The 13,470-nt window shown below is 34.8% G+C and overlaps 1 protein-coding gene across 1 annotated transcript in view; it reads right to left on the bottom strand.

Moving 5' to 3' along the window:
• Positions 1 to 13,470, bottom strand: part of USH2A (usherin) — a 231,186-nt gene that overhangs the window by 99,104 nt on the left and 118,612 nt on the right. Inside the window, exons 10-11 of the mRNA XM_039249900.1 lie at positions 9,542 to 9,737; positions 5,962 to 6,092 (exon numbers count right to left, since the gene is read on the bottom strand). Of these exons, the coding sequence (XP_039105831.1) occupies positions 5,962 to 6,092; positions 9,542 to 9,737 (327 nt within the window). The remainder of the gene's footprint in view (positions 1 to 5,961; positions 6,093 to 9,541; positions 9,738 to 13,470) is intronic.

The following is a 13,470-nucleotide window of genomic DNA, read 5'->3' as shown; positions in this document are numbered from 1 at the left end:
CTTATTTTTTGCCAGTATTCCAAATTATCACTTTTTAGTTACTCTAATCGTTGTGCTGTGATATCTAATTGTAGTCTCAATTTGCATGTTGCTAATGACAAATTTTGAAGATCTTTTCATGGAATTATTTGCCACTTGCATATCCCGTTCAGTGATATGTCTCTTCACATCTTTGGCCACTTTTTGATTACATAATACTTTTGTTTTATGTTTGTCATTTTGTAAGTATTGATTTCCTTATATATCCTACATATAGTTTCTTCTTATATATGTGGTTTTCAAATATGTCCTCCCAGTCCTTAGCTTGCCTTTTCACTCTCTGAAGAATTATTTTTGTAGAGCAAAAACTTTAATGTTGATGAAGTCTAACTTATCAATATTTTTCTCTTATGCATTATATGTTTAGTGTCATATCTAAGAATTCTTTTAGAAAGCCTTATGACTCAGGGTGCCTGGGTGGCTCAGTCAATTAACTTTCCAACTCTTGATTTTGGCTCAGGTCATGATCTCATGGTTTGTGAGCCCCCTGTTGATGTGATGTCAGTGTGGAGCTTGCTTGGGATTCTCTCTCTCCCTCTCAGTATGCCCCTCCCCCATTCATGCTCATGCTCTCCCTCTCAAAATAAATAAACTTAAAAAATAAAAAGCCTTAATGAGAAACAATGAAATCTGGCCATGTGTAGCAACATGGATGGACCTTGAGGGTGTTATGCTGAGTGAAATAAGTCAGGCAGAGAAGGACAAATATCATATGTTTGCATGTATAGGAGGATTAGGAGGAACTTAACTGAGTAACAAGGGGGAGGAGAAGGTGGGAAATGGTGGGGGAAAGGGAGAGAGGCAAGCCATGAGAGACTCTTGAATGCTGACAAAAACTGAGGACTGATGGATGTGGGGGGTAAGGGGGATGGGCATGGAGGAGGGCACTTGTGGGGATGAGCACTGGGTGTTATGTGGAAACTAATTTGACAATAAACTATTTGTAAAAAAAAAAAAAAAAAGAAAGAAATCAAAGAATTGGTCCCATTTACAAGTGCATTAAAACCTGTAAGATACCTAGGAATAAGCCTAACCAAAGAAGTCAAAGATCTGTATTTGGAAAACTATAGAAAACTTGTGAAAGAAATGGAAGAGGACACCAAAAAAAATAAAATAAAAAGCCTTATGCCCAAAAGATTTTCTCTTATATTTTAAAAGTTGCATTTGTTTACATTTTACATTTAAGCTAGAATTCATTTTGCCTTAATTTCTGTGATTACGCAAATGCTAGAGGGTCATTTGTTAAAAGATCATCTTTCTTCCACTGACTTGCTTTTATATCTTCCAAAAAAGAGTTAGTCATATTTATGTGGGACTATATCTGATTTCTGTATTCTATTCCATTGATCTATTTGTCTATCCTTCCTCTAACACCACACAATCTTGATTAGTATAACTATATAGTAAGTCTTTCAGTCAGATAGAGTGATTACTCCCATTTTATTCTTCATTTTGAAGTTAATTTAACCATTCTAAATTTTAGATATTTCAAAACTTATATGCAAATTCTATATATTATCTGTAACATAAATATAAAAGAGTAAAAATATTTAAAGTACTATATTTTATAATATTTCCATAAAATTTTGATATCTTTTTATCTATATCTACAAAAACACCTTTCTGGGGTTTTAATAGGAATGTTCTGTAATAATTTATGTATTACTTTGAAAAGAATTGATACCTTTACTGTGTTGAATCGTCCAACCCATGAACACAGATTAGCTTACCATTTATTCAGAGTTTCTTTGCTCGGTTTAATCAGTATTTTGGGGGGTTAGCATAGAAATCCTATACAGTTTGTGCAACTATAAATAGTATTATATTTTTATTTCTGTGTCTATATATTAATTTCTAGCATACAGGAAAACACTTATTTTTTGTATATTGATCTTTTATCCTGGAACTTTACTGAATTCACTTCATAATTCTAGAAGTGTTTTTTTCCTTTTATTTCTTTTCTTTCTTTTTCTTTTTTTTTTTTTCTTGGTACATTCATTGGGATTTTCTATATGGGTCATTGTGTTATCTGCAAAACAGAAGTTTTATTTTTTTCCCTTTCCAATCAATGTGTCTTTTATTTCTTTTTCTTGCTTTCCTGTACTAGCTAGACCTTCCAGTGCTATGATGAATACAAATAATCAAAGTGGACACCTTTGTCTTGTTCCCATTCTTAGATGAATGTATTTAGTTTTTCATTTATAAGGAGAATGTTAGCTCTAAGTATGTATTGTTCTGGACATGTTCATTTTTAAGTTGACCTTCTCTTTTCCTAGTTTTCTAAGAGTTTTTTATCATGAATGGGTGGAGAATTTTGTGAAATATATTCTACATCCATCATTATGGTTACATAATGTTTTTCATTACCCTGTGGAAAAGGTGTATTGCATTGTTTGATTTTCAAATATTTAACAAGAATTGCATTCCTCCAAATACAATGGCCTCTGTGTTTAATTTTTTTTAATATTGCTGAATATCTATTAGCTAAGTTTGTTAAGAATTTTGGCATCTCTATTACTGTGGGATATTAGTCTGTGGTTTTCTTTTTATGTACTGTCTTTGTCTAGTTTTGATATCAGGAAAATATGTTCATGAAATGAGTTAGGAAGTCACCTTTCCTCTTCAATTTTGCTGCAACAGCTATAGACTACGTTAATTACCATAAATATTTGGTAGAATTTTATAATGACATTCTCTGGGCTTAGAAATTTCTTTTTTAGTAAATTTTAAACTATAAATGCAAATTCCTTAGTACTTGTAGGGCTATTCAAATTATTGAGTGAGTAGGGTGAGTAGGCAATTTGTATCTTCTTAGGAAGTGCTCCATTTCACCAAAATTTAAATGTATTTATAAACAGCTGTTGGTAGTATTTCCTTATTCTTTAATGACTGCAAGATCTGTAGTGATACTTCTCGTTTTACTTCTGCTATTAGTAATCTGTGCTTTCTCTTTATTCTTTGTCAGTCTTGGAAGATGCTTGTAAATTTTATTTATCTTTCCAAAGATTCATTTCTCCATTGTTTTCTGTACTGTTTTTCTGTTTCCATTTTATTGATGTCTCCACTTAGCTTTATGATTTCACTTATACTGCTTGCTTTGAGATTATTTCAGTCTTCTTTTTATTTCTTGAAGTGGGAGTTCAGATTATTGATTTGAGAATCTGTCTTTTCTAAAGTAAGCACTGAATGGTATAAAATTCCCTTGTATCACTTCTTTCCCTGCATCCACAAATTTTAATATTTTGTATTTTTATCACCATTCAGTTCAGTCCTTTTAAATTTCCTTTGAGACTTCCTCTTTGACCCATGAATACTTTATAACTGTGTTGTATAGTTTCCAAGTGTTTGGAGATTTTTTTTCTTTGTTTACGTCTTTTGATTTCTACTCTGATATCCACTGTGGTCGAAGGATATACTCTGTATGGTTTCAGTTCTTTTAAATTTATTAAAGGTTGCTTTATGTCCCAGGATATCTTGGTATATGTGCATTATATATGTTTTCTGCTGTTGTTAAGTAGACTCTTCATTATATGTCAGATCTTGTTAGCTGAAGACACTGTTAAGTTCTATATTCTTAATAATTTTCTTTTATTCTATCAATTTTTGAGCAAGAGGTGTTGAAGTTTCTTTTATATATATATTTCTCTCAGCTCTCAGTTTTTCTTCACATGTATTGCAGCTCTACTGTTTAGTATACTCACACTTAGAATTTCTATGTCTTCTTGCTTAATTTACCTTTTCTCATTACATAATATCTCTCTGGAAATTTTATTTGTATTCCACATTACTTGATATTAATATAGTCAGTCAATATAGTCAGTCTTGCTTTCTGTTGATTAATTATTGCATGGTATAAGTCTTACCATTTTTTATGTCTAGCATATGTGTATTATTACAATTGAAGTGAATTTTTAATAGAAACAGACATGTAAATGAGACTTTAGGAAGTAGACCTTTAGATCACAATTTTTCAGTACTATATACCAAAGTCACATGATCTTGGATCTTCAGGGAGAAGATATTACTTAGGTGAAAATTTTACATGATGCTCACTTTGTGATAACCATTCTAAATGACCATCTGATTGTGAGATCAGTACTCAGACAAAATCTCTTCAATCACTCAACATTTATTAAATAAATATTTATTGGGTGCTTATTATATTACTGAAAATGTTCCATTTATGTTGGACAGGAAAAAGACAAAGAAGTAAATTAATTTCATGAAAGCTTTATTAAAAATAATATGGGGTAACATAAAAGAAAGTGATTTCAGTATGTTCTATAATTCTGTGGTCAGTGAAGAGATCTTAAAAAATATATCAATCTTTGATCTTTGACGTGAATATCAAGCAAATGATATACATGCTAAAATTTCATGGCACAATTGTAAAGAGGAGCTGTGTAAAGACACAGTCAGGTTTTACTGATCAAAATGTATAAAAACATAATATGACTATCTCAGAAAATAGTTCCTCAATTTCAAAAAATATAAAAGTAGAAATTGTCTTTGTTAATTATTTTTCTACTCTTCAATCTTCCAATAAAACATATAATGTTCCTTTATTAACACACTATAGTCACTCAGAAGTTCTTCAAATTGTCATTTTGGCCTACCTTCTATTTGGCTTTTATTTGTTAAAGCAGTTTATAATGTATGCTGAAAGTTTTAGGACTAATATATTTTGCCTTGAACTTAGTACCTTCATGCTGTAGCTTAATTTTTTTTTTCTTTAACTAAATTGTGGCTTACATTCCTATCCAATGAATTCCTGACTATTTACAAGGGAATGTGTAATTATTTAAACATCTTTTGAAAATGTTTATTGTTTATTTTTGAGAGAGAGTGTGAGTCAGGCAGGAGCAAAGAGAGAGGGGGACAGAGGATCTGAAGCAGTCTCTGCACTGACAGCAGAGAGGCTGGCATGTGGCTCTAACCCACAACCTGTGAGATCATGACCTGAGCTGAAATCAAGAGATGGACGCTTAACCTACTGAGCCACCAGGCTCCCCTGTGTAATTATTAAAAATTAATACATTGAATTGATTCTTTACAGTAAATTTGCCCTTTATATATTATTATGTATTAGTATGATAACAACAGGTAAAAAGCTCTAGCTGAAGATACCACATTTAAATATGGAGCTGCTTTTTCTTTTTTAATTTTTTTTTTTATTTATTTCTAGGAGAGAGAGAGAGAGACAGTGTGAGCAGGGAAGGGTCAGGGAGAGAGGGAGTCACAGACTCCGAAACAGGCTCCAGGCAGTCAGCACAGAGCCCGACGCGGGGCTCGAACTCACAAACCGCGAGATCATGACCTAAGCGAAAGTCGGACGCTTAACGAACTAAGCCACCCAGGTGCCCCTGGAGCTGCTTTTTCTGACTTGAGGTAGGCTATATAGGCCTACTTCAGTTAGATCCTGTGTTCATGTAGCTCAAACATCAGTACTTGTGATGTTGGTGAGAAAAATGGATAAAATCATAAAAATTCATTGTATCGTCAAGAGAGAAGGTTGTAATACGAAATTTAGAAGTAGGGCTGTCATAATTTTCATTTGGGGATATGCATGACCTTCGTTATACTATCTTCTATGGAATTTGGGAGAAAAACTGTTGTTTAATTAATATCTTATATTCATATTAATTCACCCATAATGCCACGACATATACTCAATTACTTCCTAGTTTACTTGGAATCCCCACCCCTCAATATTTTCAACAATTTTAAAATTAAAACTAAAATGAGCTTTTCATGTATGCAAAGGACCATGTAAGCAGCCTTATACTTCAAGCTAAAAGTTGTTAGGCACACGTCTAAAGCAGCCATCTCTAAGAAGACTTAGAGGACTTCCTGATAAATACAGACCTTCCAAATTAGTTTCTGGAAATGAGCAATTCTTTACCTTCAAAACTCAGAACTCACCTTATCACAAAGGAAGTCACTGTTTCTAGTGCCCACTTTATCACAATCACAGGGTTTGCAAACATCCATGGCAGAAGTATCTGCACCAACTTGGCGAAAAAAGTAATCCTTACACAGCTCACAGTTCCTTCCTGTGTCAGGGAAAGGTTATGCATTATGACTTCCAATTCGTTTAAATCAGCGGCATAATTCAAAATTAAAGACTGTATTCCTTTGAGGGAATTCTATAATATTCGGGACGTCCATTTTAATGCACCTTTCATCTCTACCTGCCAATTTAGTGATCCAGAGCATATGAAACAATGAACCTGTTACAAACTGTGCTTTACTTCATTAAACTGCCATCTGTTATGTAATGCCACACTTCTAAAAAGCTCTGCTTTGTTGGGGCCCATACATTTTGAAAGACTTTGCTTCCAAACTTAAAACTTTTCTTTATTTCTAGGAATGGGCACTTAATCTAAATCAAATATGAGAAATGTTTATATGTGTGGTAGATAATGGCCATACAGTTGAAAGCGTGTATGTTTGTGTAGTATTAGAAATATTTTTCAGGGACTAAATCTTGTTTTCAAAACAAGACACTGTTCTAAATATAATTTATTATTCTATAGTTAACATTTTTAAAAGTGAAAGTTTCTGCTGCTTATTGCCATTATTTTTTATTTCAAATACTGAAATCGAAATGTATTATGTTTAGGCATACCAAATAAATTTCATATTAAATATTAGAATAGACTGACATATTAGAAATATGTGGTAGCTCCTATATTTACAATTTATTGTTTAGAGATTTTCTCTTGCCATTTTATATAAGAAAAACCTTAAAGTGCAGGGAACTTCTAAAGTAAATGTGAGTAAATATATAAGATCACTGAAAGGAGCTGAAATAAAACTCCAGACTATCAATTCTCCCTTAAACATTATGCACTCTGTTCAAATATTGCTGAAATTGGCTCAATATCAAAAGACTATAGAAATAACTAAGTAAAAATCACATCCTGGTGGATATTGGCTATAGACTAATTAAAAATTAAATGGATTTATAATATTTCTAGAATATTTCTATTTGCATATGCTGATGACTCCCAAATTTCTATCTTTAATCTAGAAATTTCTTTATTTATCATTTAATGAATATTTATTGAGTGATTACCATGTTTCAAACACTGAGCTAAATGCTGAGGAATACAGTAGCAAGCCAAATATACATTGTACCCTTTTCATAGAGCTTTCCTACAGTCTGGTGGGTAAAATGAATTCTAATTAAATAATTACAGGAATATATATGCACTTACAAATTGTGATAAACCTAAGGACCACTAAAGCTTATAGATAATACTGATCTATTCTGAGGTATCACAAAAGGCTTTTCTTAAGAAAGATGCTTCAAATCTGTGTTTCCAGTTGCCCGCAAGAGTTTCTCTTACGTCTCTTGGGAAACACTGTGAATATTTATACAAAACAGAACTGGCCATCTTCCCCCTAAACTCTGATCCTCTCGTGTTTCCTACACTGACCCTGCTGCTCAAACTGGAATGTTAGGATTGCATCTTGACTCTTTCTTTTCCTTATCTACACCCTACACTTGGCTCAGAAAAGTCTGTCATTTTCCATTCCAAGTATCTCTTGGGTCCACTTCTCTACATCCACATGACTTTAAATGTACTTCTTACCTGGACTAGCACAGTATCCCAAACCACGTTTGGGTCTCTCCAATCCTTCTCCACTTTATAACCAGATTGGTTATAAACACAAAACTTTTTATGTCATTTTCCTATAAAATACCTTCAAGTGGCATCTGTTAACCTGAGGATGGAAGCCAAACTCCTTATCACAGTTTATAGAGTCCTTCAGATCTGGCCCCTGCCTTCTGTCTTAGCACCTTTTCTTACTATCTCCCATTTGCCCTTACAAAAGTTCTTTCGGGGTGCCAGGTTTCTCTCTTCTCTAGGCCATTGCACATCTGTTTCTCTTACTAGAAATCTCGGTCACACCCCTAATTCTCCTCACTCCTCTACCTGGTTAACTCCTACTACACTTGCCCTATCTTAGCACTCATCAGACAACTTTGTAATTATTCCTTCAATAGTGTGCTTCTCAGGGGCACCTGGGTGGCTCAGTCAGTTAAGCATCTGACTTTGGCTCAGGTCATGATCTCACAGTCTGTAGATTCAAGTGCTGCACTGGGCTCTGTGCTGACAGCTCAGAGCCTGGAGCCTGCTTAGGATTCTGTGTCTCCCTCTCTGTATGCCCCTTCTCCCTCCCTCTCTCTCTCTCCCTTCCTCCCTCCTTCCCTCCCTCTCTCCCTCCCTCTCTCTCAAAAATAAATGTTAAAAAGAGTGCCTTTCCTGTTGTATAATAATCCACACAAAGACAGGGAAATTAATTATCTTGTTCATCGTTATATTCCTAGCACCTAGTCACATTCTGGTGACATTTTAGGTCATCAATAATTATCCAATGAAGTCATTCATGCTTCAGAGTGGCACACATTCAAAACCATCAGACTTGGCCCATTATATTTTACAAATTGAGATGTTCCCTATTTCTGCTTTTAATTTACAAGCCCATCAGAAAATAGAATTTTCAATGAAGAGTCAAACTGCTATACTTTTTTTAAGTTTAATTTTTTAAATTTATTTTGAGAGAGAGTGTGAGCAGGGGAAGGGGCAGAGACAGAGGGCAAGAGAGAATTCCTATCAGGCTCTGAGCTGACAGTGCAGATGTGAGGCTCGATCTCATGACTCTGAGATCATGACCTGAGCTGAAGTCAAGAGTCAGATGCTTAACTGACGGAGCCACCCAGGTGTCCTGCTATCTTGTTTTCGAACAAGATTTTGATAATCATCTTTGTTCTATTAGCATTTTAAAAAGAATATTCCCAGATAACCAGCATCGAGGCCAAATCTGAATGAATATAAACAGTACTACATGCAAATCCAGACATAATGGAAGATCAGGGTCAGACAAAGAAACTTATTTTAAGGGAATACATACTCAAACTAATAATTCCTGAGTTTTCTGAAATATACTCATGGTTTCATAAAATGGCATATACTTCAAAAAACAAAACTTTCCTGGAAAAATATAGTCTAAGATATGAGTGCTATATCTGAAAAGTACCTGATTATTTGGAAAACTAAACAAGCTTTAGTTTTCAAATATAACCGTATCATTTTTTAAAGTTTTTATATAAATTCCAGTTAATATACAGTGTAATATTAGTTTCGGGTGTACAATATAGTGATTCAACACTTCCACACATCACCCAGTGCTCATCACAAGTGCCCTCTTTAATCCCCATCACTTATTTCACCCATTCTCCCACTGACCTTCCCTTTGGGAACCATCAGTTTGTTCTCTATAGTTAAGAGTCTGTTTCTTGGTTTCTCTATCTTTTTTCCCTTTGCTTACTATTTTGTTTCTTAAATTCCACATATGAGTGAAATCATATCTAGGCACTTTCTTAAGTAAGTAGCAATAACACAATTTAAAATGATTGCATTGCATAAAGAAGCACATGGATCTCAAAAACAAATCAACCTTTGTTATTTGTTATTTATGATTTGCTAGTTACCTGTGGTGTTATGTTCACAATCATCACAGACCCCTCCACTTCCTCTGTGGTGCTCAAGGGGAAATGGGTCCACTGAGATGTTGTAGTGGCAGCTTCTAGAATGGTTGTTGCATTGACAAGGTTTGCAATTGAAAGCATGAACTTGATCACCTTGGCGGAAAGGCTTGTCATTATAAAGAGGCAAGCAGAGATCACACTGAAATGATAAAGTAACAGAATAAAGAAATATTTAAAAAGTAATTTTTCTTTAGATTTATCTATCAGGCACTTTCATTAGATGTAAATCTAGCATCAAAGAGTTTAAAAGCAAGAAACTATTGCTTTTGAAAAAATGTTTTATAAATTAGAAATTAGCATATTATAGGTGGTATGAAATTACAAGTATGCCCATACAAGCTGAAACTAGGCAAAATGATCTGAATAACCAGTGGGAAGAGTTTATGATTGTTCCATAATCTTCTTTTCTTATTTGGTCAAAACATTAAAACCTGGCTTCCAGTTTTAGATTCCACAAGTGAAGAGCTTGGAGTTACCACCACTCCATCCTAACAAGTAAAAAAGCTGAAAAGGGAAAAATCACCAACTCTTCTTGGATCTCTAAGGGGAAAAATGGGACAAACAGCTGTCCCCAAGACTGGAAAAACAGACTGACAGATACAGGGAGTCTCGGTGACAAATGCAGAGACTAACCAGTAGAAAGCTCCACTGGAAACAGTTTTCAGGGGAAAAAAGACCTAACTATCCTTAAGAATTGCTGGAGATTCAGTAGCAATAAGTTTGCAAACTGAAGTCTTCAAGGGGACCTAGTTATAAAGGGGGCTCCTAATCATTTTGAGATCTACTTTCAGAAGCTTGCCCAGGTTCTCACAGTAAATATCAGGAGAAAATTTTCTAGTGCTTCTGGTAGAAAGAGGGGGAGAGAATCATTTTAAAATAAATCAGTGCTTACTGTTCTTTTTAAAATTTATGTATTTATTTAAGAGAGAGAGAGAACAAGCAGAAGAGGGGGAGAGAGAGAGAGAGGGAGACAGAGGATCTGAAGTGGGCTCTGTGCTGACAGCAGAGAATCCGACGCGGGGCTCGAACTCATGAACCATGAATTAGATCATGACCTGAGCAAAAATTGGACACTTAGCCAACTGAGTGACCCAGGTATCCCTGACTGTTGTTTTTAACAGTATTTATCCTCAGGAGAAATTAGTTGATCACAGCCTAAACTGCTGGGGTATTATCTGAGTCAAACCAACTTTGAGAAAGGAAATACCCAACTCCAGCCCACTCCAGATATCCTGCCCCACCTATAGATGGGAGAGACAGAGAAGCACATGTGAAGTTCACAGTCCAGAAGCACATGCTTACGAAAAGACTAATCACAGGACTATAAAGTACTACCCCCACAATGCTAAAAGTGTATACAATGGTTTCTTTTACCAGGCTTGTTACCTATCAATGAAGAAAAAACTACAAGGAACACTAAAGTCAAATAATAATAATAATAATAGTAATAGTAATTAATAATAATAATAATAAATAAACATGACATACACAATTTGAAAAGAAAGAGCAAGCACCAGAATCAGATATGTCAAGGATGTTGGAATTATCAGACCAGGAATTTAAGATATCTGTGATTAAAATGCCAAGGGCTCTAATGGATAAAGAAGGCAGTATGCAAGAAAAGACAGGCAATGTAAGCAGACAGATAGAAATCCTAAGAAAGAACCAAAAGGAAAAGCTAGAGATCAAACAGAAATGAAGAATCTCTTTGATGAGCTTATAAAAAGATTGGACTCAGTGGAGGAAAGAATTTCTGAGGTAGATGATGTATCAATAGAATCCTCAAAAACTGAAAAGAGGATAAAAACTGGAAAAAAAACAAAACAAACAAGCCAAAGATAGTGAGACAACTATAAAAGGTATAACATACACATAATGAAAACACCAGAAGAAGAAGAGAGAAGAAATATCTGAAACAATAATGACTGAGAATTTCTTCAATTTAATGTCAAACAGCAGACCACAGATCCAGAAAGCTTCGAGAACCCCAAGAAGGATAGATACTAAAAACAAAGAACAAAACAGGAGCACCTGGGGGGCTCAGTCAGTTGAGCATCTGACTTCAGCTCAGGTCATGATCTCATAGTCTGTGGGTTCAAGCCCTGTGTTGGGCTCTGTGCTAACAGCTCAGAGCATGAAGCCTGCTTTAGATTCTGTGTCTCCCTCTCTCTCTGCCTCTCCCCTCCTCATGCTCTGTCTCTAAAAAATAAATAAACATTAGAAGAAATTAAAACAAAACAGCAAAATCTCTACATGTACCCATAGTTGTTATACTTCAAAAAAAATCAAAGATATAGGAAATATTCTGAAAGAAGCCAGTTTTAAAAACACCTAAGCTGTAGAACAAAAGAATTACATCTAACTTCTCCTCAAAAACCGTGTAAGTAAGAGGAGAGCAGAGTGAAATGCTTAAGTGTCAAGAGAAAAAAGTCACCAACCTAGAATTCTGTACCCTACAAAATTATCCTTCAAAAGTGAAGGAGAAATAATTACTTTCTCAGACAAACAAAACTTGAAATTTGTTACCATTAGAGATGTCTCCCAAGAAATGTTAAAATTTCCTCAGAGAGAAAGAAAATACTATAAGTCAGAAACTCAAATATATATAAAGGAAGAGCATCAAAGAAGGAATAAGTGAAGGTAAACTTTTAAAATGTTCTGTCAGTTATAAACATGAAAGGATCTAAAATATAATAAACTAACACTTAGTAGACTGTTAGTTAATATTTGAAACTTTGAGAATTAAATTGTTATATTTCCTGTAAAAAATTGAGTAGCTTGAATAGTGCTTGCTTTCTTATGCTATAACTTTCCATTCTGAGCAAGCATCTTTTCTATGCCTTGGTGAAATGTCATATTGTTTTGTGAGTATGGATCCATTGCCACCATTTTTTAAATGTTTATTTATTTATGAGATAGAGAAAGAGAGACAGAGAGAGAGACAGTGTAAGTGGGGAGGGACAGAGACAGAAGGAGACAGAGTCCACGCCGTCAGCATAGAGCCTGATTAGGGACTCAAACCCACGAACTGTGAAATCATGACCTGAGCCAAAATCAAGAGTGAGACACTTAATCAACTGAGCTATCCAGGTGCCCTTCAGCTTCCATCATTTTAATCTTTGTCCTTCAAGGGTCATCTTCATCCTATTCCTCATAACCACTGTACTCATTTTTACATTAGCCTTCACTGACTGGCTTGAGCTGCATACACAAAGTCTTGCAAATGGTGGCCCTGGCCAGCTACATCATCTGTGAAGAAAGAAATGCCCAATTCCTCTTTTTTGAATATTCATGTTTCTGAAATGTCACATGGGTTTATTACTGACAGACTAGGAAGCAGCACAACTACAAGCTTCTTTATGAATGAAGTGAATGAATGTGTACCGACCAATCACCAATAGACTGAAAGAAGAGACATGATTGGTCACTGATCAGGATGTGGATTCATTCTTTCCACAGCAAGTTGAAGAATGGAGAGCCAGAAGCTAAATCTGTACTTTATAAAATTACTCACAGTTTATATACCATGATAACTAATATTTTAACCATATCATTGGAAGACTGTGTTATCTAACTAAACTATGGAAACTGAAATTTATGCATATTGGAACTGTGCAAAGAGTAAATATTTTTATTTATTTATTTATTTATTTATTTTTAATGTTTATTTATTTTTGAGAGACAGAGAGATAGAGTGTGAGCAGGGGAGGTGCAGCGAGAGGAGGAGACACAGAATCGGAAGCAGGCTCCAGGCTCTTAGCTATCAGCACAGAGCCCAATGTGGGGCTCGAACTCACAAACTGCAAGATCATGACCTGAGCCGAAATTGACTGCTTGACCAACTCAGCCACCCAGGTGCCCCAAGAGTAAAT

Source organism: Hyaena hyaena, unplaced genomic scaffold (assembly GCF_003009895.1).
Source record: "Hyaena hyaena isolate Hyena2069 unplaced genomic scaffold, ASM300989v1 scaffold_349, whole genome shotgun sequence".
NCBI classification, from domain to species: domain Eukaryota; kingdom Metazoa; phylum Chordata; class Mammalia; order Carnivora; family Hyaenidae; genus Hyaena; species Hyaena hyaena.
This window is presented reverse-complemented; position numbering and strand designations above follow the sequence as displayed.